The 16309-nt window shown below is 46.7% G+C and overlaps 1 protein-coding gene across 1 annotated transcript; it reads left to right on the top strand.

Moving 5' to 3' along the window:
* The first annotated feature begins 5416 nt into the window (after positions 1–5416).
* Positions 5417–15727, top strand: SLC16A8 (solute carrier family 16 member 8). Its single transcript, XM_083464253.1, has 5 exons — positions 5417–5930; positions 9647–9920; positions 12081–12224; positions 12963–13832; positions 14798–15727. Exons 2-5 carry the CDS (start codon positions 9692–9694, stop codon positions 15181–15183), a joined length of 1629 nt encoding a protein of 542 aa, XP_083320379.1. The 5' UTR covers positions 5417–5930; positions 9647–9691; the 3' UTR covers positions 15184–15727.
* Positions 15728–16309: the final 582 nt, after the last annotated feature.

Raw genomic sequence — 16309 nt, 5'->3', positions numbered from 1 at the left:
GAATTAAAGTGGATTTGTTGATCCTGTGCAGTGCATCAAACCCACTTCTAAAAATCCCCAGACTTTTTGCAGTAAGGAAAGTGACGAGGCAATTATTGGAAAAAGTGGAACCACAATCTCTTTACGCAAAGTCATGTAACCTCCCTGCAAACAAATCAGAATGGATGCTCAATAAACAGTAGATGTCTTCTAACCTCCCCAAAGACTATATGAATAAATCAGGATGAATGAGCAGTAAACAAATAAGCTCTGAAAGTGACCCTGGAGCCTCTGAGCTGGACTTTTGCATTTTTGCTAGGGTTGCCATATGCCTGGAATTTCTCGGACATAGCCAGAATACTGCAGTCAGAAGCAGTCTCCGGGCGGAAACCGCTAAAAATGTCTGGGAAAATCCAGACATATGGCAACCTATGCCGGCAATGTCATTTTGGACAATTTTCCTTAAAAATAGCTCAAAAACTTCCTTTTTTTGCAACCTTGCTCAACAACTTTGGGCAAAACTAAAAAAAGCTAAACAACTCATGTTGTCATGTGTTTATTGCTTTTATCACAAGAGGAAAATATACAAATTTTCTGTGAAAGGCAATTGTTTTGCATTGTTGTTGGTTTTGGGGTCATGTTCACACCATACATTTAAATCACACTGCTTTCCCTCCAAAGAATCCTGGGAACCGTAGTTTACCCCCTCAAAGAGCTACAATTCCCACCACTCTTAACAAACCACAGTTCCCAGGATTCATTGAGGAAAGCCATGTCCTTTAAATGTGTGGTGCAGCTGCGACCTTGGGACTGTATTATGCATTTCATTGCCTGTTGCTTCAGAATCTATCTTCTGATACAAATCTGCTTTTCTAGGACAGCAAACCACCTTATTCAAACATGCTGCCCTGATGACTCTCTTAACATGTAAAATACATTTTAATTATTTTTTTTGTATTTTGTAATAATAAGATCAAATTCTGTCTTGTCAAAATAAACAAGAAATATGCCTGGATATTGTTATGTGGCACCTCACTTCTCTGAGCAGTGAGATGTTCCAGCAATATTTATTTCCCATTGTTTACATAACAAAGGGATGAGCCCGTCAGACCTTCCCAGCAGGTTTACCTTGAACAAAAACCAGCTGAAGCTCACAGCAATATTTTCCTTCACCCACTCCACTTCCTTGGACTGATACATCTCCCTTCTGCTTTTACCTGGTGCAGGTACCATCCCCCTTCCCTCACAGGACAGCTTCAAGGTCCAGCAGAGAGACTCTGTTGCCATGGAAGGCCTGAGCGGAAAAGCTCACCAGATGGTGGCACAGGTGAAACTGATCTCAGGACAAAATGTCACCAAGATGAAAAATTGGATCACACGGAAATAATGTTTCTGATATCTGCATGTTGAAATGATAACATATTCTTGCAGAAAGAGACACTGTATTTCTCTTTCTTCCCAATCTGCTAAATAAGCAAAGGATGTTGTGGAGGTGGACAATGCTGAGCTAGATGGACCAATGGTAAGACTCAGTACAGTGGTACCTCAGGTTACATACGCTTCAGGTTACAGACTCCACTAACCCAAAAATATTACCTCGGGTTAAGAATTTTGCTTCAGGATGAAAACAGAAATCGTGCTTCGGCGGTGCGGCAGCAGCGGGAGGCCCCCATTAACTAAAATGGTGCTTCAGGTTAAGAACAGTTTCAGGTTAAGTATGGACCTCCGGAACGAATTAAGTACTTAACCCGAGGTACCACTGTATAAAGCAGTTTCCTATGTTACCTAAACAAGCCGCTTGGTGCCTTTGACATGCCTTTGGTTGTTCAGTCTAACCACCACCAGGTGGCAGCAGAATCTAGCAGTCCTTTCCCATTTCTCTCTCAGTTCCTGTAGCTGGTCCTTTGCTAAGGAATGTCTACAAGGCCAGCCCATGATATTTTGCTACTTGAGGTGGAACAACAAATGGTACCTCCTTCCCAGGAGAAGGTGCATGGTGCACATGGCTGGCTAGTGCCACCCCTGCAATGCAGGAAAACCTGCAACCTTGGAGATATCAGCACCTCCTCCTCCTCCTTTGGCGATCACTCGTAGTTGAGTAAGATTGTCTTCCATGAACACGGTTTTAACAGTGAGTCCGTAAGTGACTGTGGAGGCCAATTCTGGATCCACACGTCCTTCCACAGTGGGGACATTGGTTTCCGGGTGGGAGTTGATCACGTTGTGGATTTGCCAAGCGTGCCTTCCTCTTAGCACGTTTCTCCCTTGCGTCCTGAGTTCGAGTGTCTTCAAAGTCCATGACACCTTTGGTAAAGGCTGTTCTCCAACTGGAGCGCCCGCAGGCCAGTTCTTCCCAGTTGTTGGTGTTTATACTACATTATTTTACATTTGCCTTGAGAGAGTCTTTAAACCTCTTTTGTTTATCAGCACCATGCTCTAACCAACTGATCTATCCAGTTAGCAAGTCAACAAGCATAACTTTGAGAGGGAACTAGGCTTCAGCAGGCAGGCTTGATTTTTGGCTGATTTTTTCATACCAGGGTTGAGCCGCCAACTGGCTGATTGCCAGGTGAGGAACAAGTTCGGACTGCCAGCCCTTGCAGGCAGCACTGAAGGCAGTCCTCCAATGATACCCTTAGCCTTCATGAATTTGGCTAATCTGCTTTTAAAGTATCCAAGATATATTTTTCATTGTATGGGTGGAATAATACTAATACTAATACTAATACTAATACTAATACTAATACTAATACTAATACTAGGAGAGAACTCCAGAGTTCCTTGAATGTGGCTTGGTAGTAAGTTGGCAGCTAGTGTAATTCTCTCAGGACTGATGCTGTATGATCCGTAAGGAGCTGACCATAGCTGCAGGGTCTGAACCATCTTCAAGGGCAGCCCCACAAAGAATGCATTGCAGTAATCCATTGGGAAGGTTATGCGCCATGCGTCAGAGCGGCAAGGCTGTCCTTTTCTTGGAACAGCTGCAGCTGGTGAACTGGCCGCTGTTAGATGTGACGTTTACCTTTTCCTTACAGTAAACAGAGACTATGCTGGGTTGGCACACACCACACCCTCTCTCTTGCCACACAAACCTGCCCTGCCGTCCCCACTTGTGTGGAGTTTGGTTTCTCCTTCAGTGGCGCCAGGTGTAGCGCCTGTCAGTCACCTTTTAAACCTGGTTTAATGAAAATCTCCCCGGTGGTGGTGGCCGGGACTGGGTTCTCTGCTGTAAAGAGGAGTGAGTGAGAAGGGAGCTTGTTTTCTTTCCCTCGTAGACGCCTGCATCTCAAGGCCTCACGTGGGCCTCTGCACAAGCCCCCCATTGTTGCCTGAGCCCTCGCGGCCAGGAGTGGAAGGGGGAGCAGGGGGAGACCTGCTGTGGCTCCTTTAGCCGATTAGCCTTATTAATAGAAATTAAACCCCGTCTGTGAGCTCTGAAAGCCCCTACACGCTCCCTTCCCTACCTGTGCTCTTACTCCCCCCCCCGACAGGAATGTATAGATAGGGAAGCGGGTGAGGAAGGGAAAGAAGTTAAGAAGCTTACGAGGATTAGAAACCAAGGCCTTTCACTTCTGGGACTTGTGAGGGTAGGTCTTAAAACCTACCTGGGCTCATTGGTGACATGAGTGCCAGCTTGGGGTTTTTTCCCCCTACGGTGGCCTAACCTCACCCCCACTGCTTTTGCCCTCAGAAATATTGTGCCAACAGAATCTCTCCACCCTCCCAAGGTGCGCTTTTCAGGGCTGCCATTTTTCCACACCTTGATCTTGCAAAACAACAACAACAACCCTCTTGCAACGGGTTAACAGTCGCATTCCATGCACAATATATTTTGAAGTTGGTGGGACTTACTTCTGAGCAGATTGCAGCATCCAATACTTAAATATGAAGACATCTTAACTACTTCTTGCAATACACCAGAAAGAAAAACTTGCACAAAAACTGTAATGAATGCATACAACTAGTATTTTCAGAGAGGGCTCTCACTCGAAGATACTACAATACTATAGCACCATGGGGCTTGCTGTGGAGATGGGAAAAGAACAATGACCATTTTCAAAAGACACTGATTTTTGCCTATAAAGTGCCCATAATTTGCGATAGGGAGATTTTTAGAAAGTCAAACACCATGGAATTTTAATTGTAGCCATCATAGTAAACATGGACTTTCTGACTATACCTGTCCATTTCTGAATATTCATATAATATAGATACCTTCTTTTGATCTTGATGTTTTCTCTCTCATACACACACCATGAAAGGAAGCTTATTTTGCCCCTCCCCTATGATATTATGAATGTGAAACATGCAGTAAGGAACTATTCATCAGTTTTTCTCATGAGTTATTGACAGTTAATTGTGACTTCATCCAAATGGGTTTTAATCCATTCTAATCCAAACTGATTAAAATCCATTAAAAAAAAATATCACTATTGACTTTTTGCGGTTTGGAAACACATTGAAAAGTATGGGATGAACAATTGACTTGAAGGAAGGTGTGTAAACACCTTACAGGCAAATCAGTTCCAATGAGAGATGAATGCCACTGACGCACAAGTGCTCCACAACTGTGGCATAAGCTTTTCGTAAATGAAATCAGGATGAATGTTCAATAAACGGGTCATCCAGAAAAACACTTAATTAAGCATCTGTGTGGGACACAGGTGGCGCTGTGGGTTAAACCACTGAGCCTAGGACTTGCCGATCAGAAGGTCGGCGGTTCGAATCCCTGTGACGGGGTGAGCTCCCGTTGCTTGGTCCCAGCTCCTGCCAACCTAGCAGTTCGAAAGCACGTCAAAGTGCAAGTACATAAATAGGAACCCCTCCGGCGGGAAGGTACGGTAAACGGCGTTTCCGTGTGCTGCTCTGGTTCGCCAGAAGCGGCCTTGTCATGCTGGCCACATGACTCGGAAGCTGTCTGCGGACAAACGCCGGCTCCCTCGGCCCATAGAGCGAGATGAGCGTCGCAACCCCAGAGTCGGTCACGACTGGACCTAATGGTCAGGGGTCCCTTTACCCTTTACCTTTAAGGTGCACTGAAATGCAACATGAAGTCATTGTTTAAATTGTCTGCAGATGGAGCTGTTGCTTTACTTACCATTGGCATGGTTAGGGAATGCATGGGACAGTTGTCTAGATGTTAGTGCTATGGTGAATCTGACCCTGAACACGACTGCTTGTCATAGGACAATGGAGAAGCATGAGGGTCCCTGGGATGTTCATCTTGACCTCTGCATGTTCCCTGCTCTGAGATTGTGTCTTGTCAGTGTCATGCCCTATGATGGCATCCTTCTAGCATCATTCCTGCAGCTTTATTATGTCCCATAAGGCTGCCCTGGTCTCGGGAGCCAGAACCAATGCCCTCCCCTCCTCAAACCCTGCAGGAAAACCTCAAGAGCAGAGAGGGAGGAAGCTTAAAGACTCTTGCCCTCTCCCAGCTACCTCTCACTTTGGAGAAGCTGGATTACTGGGGGATTGTGGCCCAGGCATGCCGGCTCTGCTCCTTCCCATTGGCTGGGAAAGCCTCTTAAAAGTGGAGAAGTGGTTTCTTTCTGCTAGATCAGCAACCTATGATTCTTTAGCGACTTTAAAACATAAGCAGCTGCTGACCCACATCCATGCTGTAAACACTTTGGTGCTTGAGCTGCAGGCTTCGCAGAGCCAAGGGGACTCTGGAGGAGGGCCTGGAAGCAGCTATTGATCACCACAAGAAGACCCCATCTGCACCAGGCTTTCGGGATCTTTGAGAGCTGAGGTTTTTGCTGGCCAGGAAGAAGGATGCAAGAAATCAGAAGGCTTCTTCCAGGGGTTCTCATTGGATGCCTGTCATGGAGTGAGTTCTGAAAGGTTGTCCCCTCCTTCTTCAAACTAGCCCTAGGCACCAGGAAGCACTCCTTGGATCTGTCTCCTTGGAAGTCAAAAAGTGAAAGGGAAGGCACAGCCCACCCAAGGTCTGTATTTTAATATGGAGCATGCTATTTTGTATGTCAGGTGTTAGCATTGTTATATGCGTTGGGAATTAGTGACCCAAGGAGGACGCTCACCTGGTTTCAATTCAGGATGAATACTGGTGTCATAACATACTGAGCAAGGGATGCTCTTAAAGACTAAGTTAATTTGCCCTGGATGCTTTCCTTTGTGCTGCTTGTGCATACAGGTGGAGAGTCTCTGCTCTTTTAGGTTTGGGGATCCCAGGAACTGGCCTCCCGGGTCTTGCAACGAAATTTGGAGTTTGTGTTGAGTCCCTTATTTTGCGGAACCTTGTGTCTTGGGTTATGTTGCCTTGGCTTGTTTTAAAAAGAGCGCATATGAGCCATATTGATTACTGGACCTGAAGGGAAATCTCTGCTCCCGTGGAGTCTGATTATTTTTCTGCCAGACTGTATGCATGTACATGCTCTCTATAGATATGTACATGTAGGCCTTTGGCTAAGACAGAGTGGCCAAAAAAAAGAAAAGAAAAAAAAAAGAGGAGACACATCATCAACAACAACAACAACAAGAAGATGACGAAAGAGGACACCAGTCTGCATGAAAAATGGCATGTGCTGAGCTATATGTATATATGCATATGTGGAAATAATTACCATAATTTAAGCAGACATACAAAACGGGGAAGACTGTTACCTGGTGATTTTTGTGCCACTTCAGTCTGCTGCCCAGGTGTTAGGTGTTGCTTATTTTTATATTCCTGGAGCCTTCAGACTGAGGCAATTTATAAGTAAAGTGGAAGCCTGTCTCTATATCCATGAAGGCCAGCAAAACTGAGAGAAAGGGGGGCAAACAAGCTTCTAAGGCAGATTTATATCAGGTCTGGGGAACCTTTGGCCCTCCAGGCGTTGTCAGACTCCAACTCCCATCGGCCCCAGCCAGCATGTCAGTGGCGATGGATGATGGGAGTTGGAGTCCAGGAACATCTGGAGGGCCAGAGTTTCCCCACCCCTGGTTTGCATGCTATAGATCCCATGCAAAGGCCATTTTAAATGATGACTCACAATACAGCGAGTTATTTGTGTGGAGCAGATAACTTTGCAGCTCAAGTGCTTTTTTTATTGTGCCACTGAAAATTTTGTGTGTGGCAACTATAATGTATTAACTGCCATGAATATGGTCTACAAAACATCATTGCAAAAGGATCCACCCTGCTGAATCATTTGCATGTCAGCAAAAATGCACAAGTGTCCTCCGGGCTGGCCCAATACATTTGGCTGCCTGAAGCAAAAGACAAGATGGCACCTGTAGCTTAGTGAGTGCAGGGCATGCCCCAAGGCACACACAGTTCTTTCCTGCTCATCAACATTTGCCGCCTGAGGTGGCTGCCTCACTCTGCCTCATGGTAGGACTGGCCCTGAGCATTAAATTGACATCTAGCGCAGAAACCAGTCCCAGTGCAGCAGCTTCTATCAGTATTGCTGTGTTGGCTCTCCTCCAGAGACAACTTGGGATGCCAGAGATTTCTAGCGAAAAATGGAAACTAGAGCAGAAATTGCCCATGCTTACTTACTATTTGTCCCATGTCCAGAATGGAAATAAATCCCAGGAATATGATCAGCATTGGCTGCTGCTGGTGCTTTCAGTCTGCAGATGTTAGGTTTCCCCGTCCCTCCATTCGCATTCTATTTCCTTTGCACTGAAGTGAATAGGGTGGAATAATGCAATGCTAATGTAATTACAAAAAAATTTAATTAGTTACATAAATTACGTGAGTTACTTAATTTCACCGTAGTGGACAGTGAGCTGAATAACGTCATGATAGGTGGAAGACAAGCTGCAACAGAATGGAAACACAGCTGCATGCGATAAATAGAGAGTGAAGTGGGAAATATGGCTTCTTATAACCCCAGAGATAACGTAGCATAAGAGCACTTGCCCAGTGCTGATCCCACAGGTGCTGGGGCAGCCCAGTGCCTGGGAAGTACCTGGAGTTCCCCTGCAATGGGCATAAGCTGTACACACCTCCCTCTTGGGTACAGATAAGGTACCACGGTAGTTATGGTACTGTGATACACTGTTGGTGTTGCCACAGCCACTGAAGCGCCACAGGATCTGGCAGCATGGCCTCCTGATGCTAATGCTATAATAACCTCCCCATTGCCAGCATGCTCAGTATCACAAAGGTCATGTGTTGTTGCACTGGAAAACTTGCGGAGGGGGTAGCAAACTTACATAGACATTCTTGACCAGCTTAAGGCTTTGAGACACCTCCACTGCCCCCTTCCAATCCCCTGTTTACACCCACACTTTTGTACTCAACCATAGCAATTGCACACAGGCAAATAATCTGTCTGGCATGCACTCACACAATAATTGCTTAATTTGTGCTCTTGGTCACAACTTTTGGCCTATTTGTCTGCGTTTAAGGTCTTTCAGAAGAAGGGGCCATTGTTTTCTGCATTACAGCAGCATGCAGAGCCTTCAGCAAAAGATGGTATTAATGGTTTTTAATCACACCACAGATCATGGTACTTTAACATTTAAAGCTAGACAAAGAGTGGGAGAGGAAATCCAAGGACCAGAGGGGAATAAACTCAAGGGGGAAAGAGAAAGTGTCAGAGCCTAGATATTCCGGCTCCAAGCTGGAGATACGTTGCTATGTCTTCTGACTGTCCAGAGGAAGTAGCGGTGCCAGAAATGCCAGTTCTTTGCTTCTTGCTGTTTCCATGAAAGTTTCATAGAATCATAGAATTGTAGAGTTGGAAGGGACCCTGAGGCCCATCTAGTCCAGCCCCCTGCAATGCAGGAACCTCAGTTAAAGCATCCATGACAGATGGCCATCCAACCTCTGCTTAAAAACTTCTAATGAAGGAGAGTCCACCACCTCATGAGGAAGTCCATTCCACTGTTGAACAGCTCTTACCATCAGAAAGTTCCTTCTGATGTTTAGTCGGAATCTCCTTTCTTGTTAATTGAATCCACTGGATCAAGCCCTACCCTCCAGAGCAGAAGAAAACAGGCTTGAGATATTTGAAGATGGCTATCATATCTCCTCTCAGGCTAAACATACCCAGCTCCCTCAAAAAACCGAAGAGGTCCTATATGTTATACAACTATTCATTGGTTTTTGGTTGTATTATTGATGTTGAATTGAGATTTAAACCTAAGTGGCTTGAGACCAGGTTCCCTGAAAGAGTGACTTTCCCCTTATATACTGACTGAATATTAAGATCTGCTTCAGAGGCCCTGTTCTGAGTGATCCTGCAAATGAAGCCAAGTGGGTAAGGAACAGGAAGAGGCCCCTTTCAGTAGTGGTACCCCAGTTATGGTATAGCCTTCTCAGAGAGGTTAGGCTGGTCCCACCTTTATGGATTTTCAGAGAAAGGGGAAGTATCCTTTTACTCACCCAGGCCTTTCAAGCAACTTGTTTCACAAACTGGGCCTCTTACATCTGAACTGAATTTTAAATTGTGTTTCAGTTGCATTTTACTCTTAATTAATCGTCCTTAGTTCTCATTGCTTTACGCTGCATTTTGATGCTGCAGTATTTATTTACTGCAGCTATTGCCTTGTTGAGCAGCACTGTTAGCATGAGTTTGCCTTCAGACATAGTTATTGCCCTACTTCAGATTTAAAGAGGGAGGGGAAGCACATGAACAGAAACGAGGCTGAAGGGAGACAATGGGAGCTGCTTGTCTGTATCTGCATCCTCTGTTCTCTTCTGTTCCTGCAGCACCACTCATCTCGCTCGCCTTTGGGTTCCTCCCCTGGTTGACCAATGGGGAAGGGCCATGCTGAGGACGGCCACCTGCCAGAAAGAGCAAAGCCTCCAGATGGTGGCTGGGGCTGGATAGTACTGTTGGGTTGCTTTGTCATCACTGGCTTTTCCTATGCCTTTCCAAAGGCAGTGAGCATATATTTCAAGGAGCTGATGCATGACTTCCATGTGGGCTATAGTGACACAGCTTGGATCTCATCTATCATGCTGGCTATGTTGTATGGAACAGGTAAGGATCCCACGACTCTGTCCCATGAAACACTTCCTTGTCTGTGCTGATAAAATGTACACAGCCATGAAAGCAAAGATCTAGGCAAGGATCTCACTGATTTATTGTGAGTGGCCTCTTTAACCACCTTCCCACCAACAGTCTGCTGCTATTCTGAGCAGAGTGAGCTTTCACCCAGCTCCCCTCCTGGATTCCTATAACTTCAGCTGCCCTGGTGCCCCAGACCCCTGCAGTCCACAGCATTTCTGGCCCCCAGATCTGGAGGGCGGGAAAGCAAATAACTAATTGAGTAAACTTTCTTGTGTTGCTGTGGTTGAATGTTGGCAAGCATTCTTTGACATTGCTTTGCACATTGCAATGCCAATGGCTGGGGCAGAGAACAAAAGGCTTGCAGCCAAAAAGCCAGCAGTCAGAAGTCTGAGGTGCGAGGCTACTTTCCTGTTTGCCTATGAAGTATAACAGTGCCAGAGAGCATCTTCCAGACATTCATGCAGTTCTTCTCCCAAGCAAGATGACTGAGCTTGCGGTGGTGCGATTTGGGGAGTGGGCTGGGTCTGTTTGTGCTGGTGCAGATGACAGTGCATCCTCAACAACAAGATTAAGTCTGTCTGACCAGTTCCCTTCCACCTCTAGTTCAGCTGCCCCAATGACTAGACGCCAGTCTCTCCAACTATCATGAAAACCTTACTGGCCCACATGGTTCTCTACCCCCTTATATGATGTCCAGCAATCCCAGAGCTAAGTCCTCTCCCAACTTGCTACTCAGGCTTCCCCCATCTCCATCATTGGGACTATCTTCTTCTTCCTCCTCTGACAGATTCTGCCCACCCTGATTGGTACCACAGGACCTATGGCATATGGCCCTGTGGATGTTGTGTGCCTACTCTTGCCTACTCCTGGACCACCCCTCTGGGAATCACTTTCTCTTCAGTATACTGTATGTAGAGAGGAGAAGGAGATGCAGCAGCCGCATGACGAGCCTAGGAGTCTTTCAGCACACTGTGTGTGCGTGTGTGCGTGTGTGTGTGTGTGTGTGTGTGTGTGTGTGTGTGTGTGTGTTGGCAGTGGGAGACCCCAGAGGGAGGAGAAAAAGGAAGCAGAAGGAGCTGAGATGGTTGGGGCAATCTCCCTGCAAATCCAGTGTGGTGTAGTGGTTAAGAGTGATAGACTCGTATTCTGGTGAATCGGGTTCGTGCCTCTGCTCCTCCACATGCAGCTGCTGGGTGACCTTGGGCTAGTCACACTTCTTTGAAGTCTCTCAGCCCCACTCACCTCACAGAGTGTTTGTTGTGGGGGAGGAAGGGAAAGGAGAATGTTAGCCGCTTTGAGACTCCTTCAGGTAGTGATAAAGCGGGATATCAAATTCAAACTCTTCTTCAATCACTTTGGAGCTGTGTTTATGGAGGAGGGACTGAGGGAGAAACCTGAAATGGATGGAGAGATGGAAAGAGAGAAGAAAGCAGGGAGAGAGCTGTGGTGGCCTAGATAAAGGCAAAAAAAGTTAAAGGACACTTGGATGGTTAAGTCCAGTCAAAGGCAACTATGGGGTGTGGCACTCATCTCACATTCAGGCTGAGGGAGCCTGCATTTGTCCACAGGCAGCTTTCCGGGACATGTGGCCAACATGACTAAACTGCTTCTGGTGCAACAGGACACTGTGACGGAAACCAGAGCGCACGGAAACGCCGTTTACCTTCCCACCACAGTGGTACCTATTTATCTACCTGCGCTGGTGTGCTTTCGAACTGCTAGGTAGGCAGGAGTTGGGACAGAACAACGGGAGCTCACCCCGCCAACCTTCTGATTGGCAAGCCCAAGAAGCTCAGTGGTTTAGACCACAGCGCCACCTGTGTCCCTATGTAGTGGCCTAGAGAGCGAGCTAGATAATCCTGTAGTGCTGAAAACTACAGCAACATTTGATCTGCCCCTGCCCAGCACTGGCATGTGGCTCACAACAGATTACTCACAAGGGAATGTCACCTTCAACAGGAAAAAAAAGTTCCTCCACCCTTGTTCTTAAGGATGGCAGATGTTTCTTCTATTCATAATAATGCAGCCAATCACATGGTGACAGGAAATCACACGTTGCTTCGCTTTTTCCTCCCCTTTTTATTTAACCCAGGCCTTTCCTCCCTTTCTTGTTTCTTTGATTCTCTGCAGGGCCTGTGAGCAGCATTTTGGTGAACCAGTTTGGGTGCCGGCCTGTCATGCTTGTTGGTGGGCTCCTGGCTTCCTCTGGGATGATTCTAGCCTCCTTCACCACCAACATTATTGAGCTGTACCTGACGGCTGGTGTGCTGACAGGTTAGCGTTGGGCAAGGGGGCTGGGTGGAAAGCAGTGCCACGTGGGAATGCATCTGGAAGTGAGAGATGGCATGAGAAATTGTCAGAGTGGTGTGAAAGTGCAAAAGGGAGGAAAGAACATGATGCTCGCAGCATTTTCACACATGTGATGCTAAATGCACCTTTTGGGCTCCTTTGGGGTACGTGTGAGCATTATTGGTGATATCAGCTAGGCTTCTGTGTTTGCTTTGCAAATTCTGTGATTGAGTGGAGCCCAATCAAGAGGTACTGTCTTCATGACATATAACTTCAAATAATAGTCTGAAATAACTCTGAAGTGTTATAAATTGCATGGATGAATTCTATGTTCAGGAATTGGCTGTGCAATGGGGATCTCAGTAAAGCTGATATACCAGGATCTTGAAACCTATACAGTGGAGCCTTGGGTTACAAACGTGATCCATGCTGGAAGCACGTTTGCAATCCGCACCATTCGCAACCCGCAGTGCCACGTCTGCACATGTGCAGGTTGAGATCTGGTGCTTCTGCGCATGCGCAAAGCACAATTTAGTGCCTCTTCGCATGCATGAGTGCCGAAACCCGGAAGTAACCCGTTCCAGTATTTCCGGGTTTGGCACAGTGCGTAACCCGAAATCACGTAACCTGAGGTGTCTGTAACCCGAGGTACCACTGTACATCTCTTAAAGCCACAATCCTATTTTCTCACCTATTACTCACAAATGCCTTTATACCCCACAGGTTTAGGCATGGCTCTGAACTTTCAGCCTTCTCTGATCATGTTAGGGTCCTACTTTGACAAGCGCAGACCTCTTGCCAATGGGCTCGCTGCGGCCGGGAGTCCCGTCTTCCTTTCAGCCCTCTCTCCACTGGGCCAAGTCTTGCTGGAGAAGTTTGGCTGGCGAGGGGGATTCCTCATCATGGGGGGGCTCCTGCTTAACTGCTGCACCTGCGGAGCAGTCATGAGACCCCTGGAGCTGAACAGGAAGAAGAAAGGAGAGGAAGCCCAGGACAAGTATGAAGCCAAAGAAATGCTGCCCATGGGAGGAAGGGCTGAAGAGGCTGTCAGCACCACGGAGAGCGCCAAGAAGTCAAATAAAGCCAAGAAGAAGAAGAAGCCCAAGAAAGGGAAGAAGCTGTTGGATTTTTCCATCTTTAAAAACCGGGGTTTCGTCATTTACGCCATTGCCAAGTTCATCATGGTCTTAGGTCTCTTTGTGCCCACCATATTGCTAGTCAACTATGCCAAAGACTCAGGAGTGCCAGACAAGGAGGCCGCTTTCCTCCTGTCCATCATTGGTTTCATAGACATCTTTGCCCGCCCATCCTGTGGGGTGCTTGCTGGGCTGAAGCGGGTGCGGCCCCACGTGACCTACTTGTTCAGCTTCGCTATGCTCTTCAATGGCCTGACAGATATCTTCAGCGCCAGGGCCACCGATTACACGGCCCTTGTCATTTTCTGCATTTTCTTTGGCATCTCCTACGGGATGGTGGGGGCCCTGCAGTTTGAAGTGCTCATGGCCATCATTGGGTCCCAGAAGTTCTCCAGCGCCATCGGGCTTGTGCTGCTCATTGAGGCCTTTGCTGTGCTCATCGGACCACCCACTGCAGGTAAGTCTTGGGCACCTGTTACCTGCACTCATTTCTGCAGAGCTTAATTGCGGGTGGGTCTTCCATGAAAGAGCCCAACCCCAAGACAAAAACTTCATAAAAGTAATAATAAAGAGGAGGGTGCATTTGAACATGTGCAGAAAGCTATCCCATCCCACTGATGAGTCTCAGTATATTTGTGGTTAGGAGCCAGGGTTTGGGGGTTTAGTTTTTATTAAATTTTTAGCTCACTACTTCTTCTAGGGAGTTCATGCCTGATCGTCTCCCATTTTATTTGCACAACAATCCTTTAAGGTAGGTTAGGCTGAAATAAGGGCTAGCCCAAGACCAAGTGTGTTGTTCCAGGGTGGCCCAAGGACCCTGATCTCTACCTTTGCAACCCTCAGCATCACTCTCCCTTTGTTGCTTTTCTTCCACAAGCACGCGGTCCCTCTTCCTGCTAGCCCTAGGGGCTACCTAACATCACCATTAACTGAAGCAGCAATGAGAACAGAGTTAAGCACTAGAAACTTGGGGGAGTAAGACTTAGAAGTGAGGCTTGTGAGATGTGTGCGTACAGGCCAGCCCAGATTCACCTCCAAACCAAGTTGGGGTGGATAACATGTGGCCCTTGAGATGTTGTTGGATGGCAGCTTCCATCATTGTGTGCCACTGGGAAGCCACAAGTCAGCTACCCCTGCCTTAAAGAAACAACTTGCTCATCCTGTTCCTTCCATAGTTGTATCCTACCATCTCTGCTGCTTCAGTGACCAGGCAGGGGAATGCATGGAACTAAGAAGAGGGGAAAATATACTGACTGTGGGTACCATTTTCTGCCTTGATGTCTACATTTTGTGAGCTTTCAAGCAGCACAGATTCCAGTTTCTGAGGAAGTGCTTTCATATGGCATCAACATGAAATTGTGGGAGGTTGCTATAATACAGATATGCTATGTTCTCTCTGTTTCTCTTTTTAAAAAATCCCAGGACGATTGGTGGATGCGCTCAAGAAATACGAGGTTATCTTCTACCTGGCTGGCTCAGAGGTGGTGTTGTCGTCTCTGTTCCTGGCTGTGGCTTCTTACTGCTGCCTGAGCCGGAAGGAAAAGAAGAACTCTCAGCCAGAGAACCCTCCTGCAGGCGGAGGTGGCAGTGAAACAGAGGAAGCAGAATCAGATGTCCCAGAAGCAGAGGATCATCCTGGAGACAATCACCACCTCTCCCGTAACATAAACAATGCAGGGGGTGATGCAGTGAACCACATTGCAGAGAACAGGAATGTGGATGGAGCTGGCAGGCCGGAAGGGGAGGGTGTAGCTTTGGTACCGGGGGGCTGCGGTGCTGACCAGACAGTGGAAAGAGACAGTTTTTAGCTATGTGGAGCTCAGCTTTGATGAACAAGAGACAATGTTGCTATTGTATGGGGTCTGGTCCAGCCTAAGGAGGAGTGTATATGGAAAACGGATGTTTCTGGATGCTGGGATGAGATAGACCAAGTCTCAAGAAGAGTGATGTTTATATGTGTAAAGGCGCAATGGTACAGTGGTACCTTGGTTTTTGAGCATCTCAGAAGTCGAACGTTTCAGCTTTTGAATGCTGAGAACCTGGAAGTAAATGCTTCCATTTTTTAATGCTTTTCGGAAGCTGAACATGCCATGTGGTTTCCGCATTGAGTTTTCCAGACGTAATTGCTTCCAGAAATGCATGCTTCGGTTTTCAAATGTTTCGGAAGTCAAATGGTTTTCCGGAACAGATTAAGTTCGAAAACCGAGGTTCCACTATACTGTGAATGGAAATTTGAAGGAATACAAGCCACAGGGCTCCCCTGAATGGCTTGCAGAATTATGTAATGCTTTTCAACACAGCGGGGGGTTGTCCCCCATGTACCGACAAACACTTAAATTAGGAGATTTTAATGATCAGTCTATCTTTGATACCTTTTTCTAAGCTACCTCTACTAATCCAGAGCTCAGCAAAGGAGGCCATCACATTGTAATTCTTACCCTTGGACATGGTTTTCCCAGTTTTGTCAAAGGTGTAGAGCATATTAGGAACATAGCAAGCTGCCTTATGCTGAGTCAAACTCTTGGGTCCACTTCAGTCAGTATTGTCTGCACTGACTGGCAGCCGCTCTCCAGAGTTTCAGACCAAGGTCTCTCCCACTTCTACCTAGAGATGTCAGCTTGTGACCTTCTGCATGCAGAGCCTTTAACAGTTTCCGTATGTAGAATGGGCAGAGGAGTACCATATAGATCGGAAAGTCATATATCCATTTTGAAAGACTGGCTGTGTGCCAAATCTTCAACGAGAGAGAAGGTATGTAGCTAAGGAGATGTCAACTATTGGCCACATTTCTGTTGGAAAAAGAAACTTCCACCAGTCCTAAGTGGACTTCAGGTGGCTGCTATGTAGACCAGACTGTGTAACAAGAAAGGGTTTTCCCCTCTGGCCTAAAACAGGGATGGAAGACGGTAGAATGATTACGCTTTCAGGCATGCC

This window comes from Podarcis liolepis (assembly GCF_965112155.1).
Source record: "Podarcis liolepis genome assembly, chromosome: 10".
Lineage (NCBI taxonomy): Eukaryota > Metazoa > Chordata > Lepidosauria > Squamata > Lacertidae > Podarcis > Podarcis liolepis.
The sequence above is the reverse complement of the archived record's forward strand: the minus strand, read 5'-3'. Positions and strand labels throughout refer to the sequence as shown.

Excerpts from the sequence above, each read along its gene's own strand:
- SLC16A8 (XM_083464253.1), top strand. The coding sequence starts at position 9,692 with ATGGGGAAGGGCCATGCTGAGGACGGCCACCTGCCAGAAAGAGCAAAG. Across the intron at positions 12,225-12,962 it reads GACGGCTGGTGTGCTGACAG|GTTTAGGCATGGCTCTGAAC; the intron begins GTTAGCGTTGGG and ends TATACCCCACAG. Across the intron at positions 13,833-14,797 it reads CATCGGACCACCCACTGCAG|GACGATTGGTGGATGCGCTC; the intron begins GTAAGTCTTGGG and ends AAAAAATCCCAG.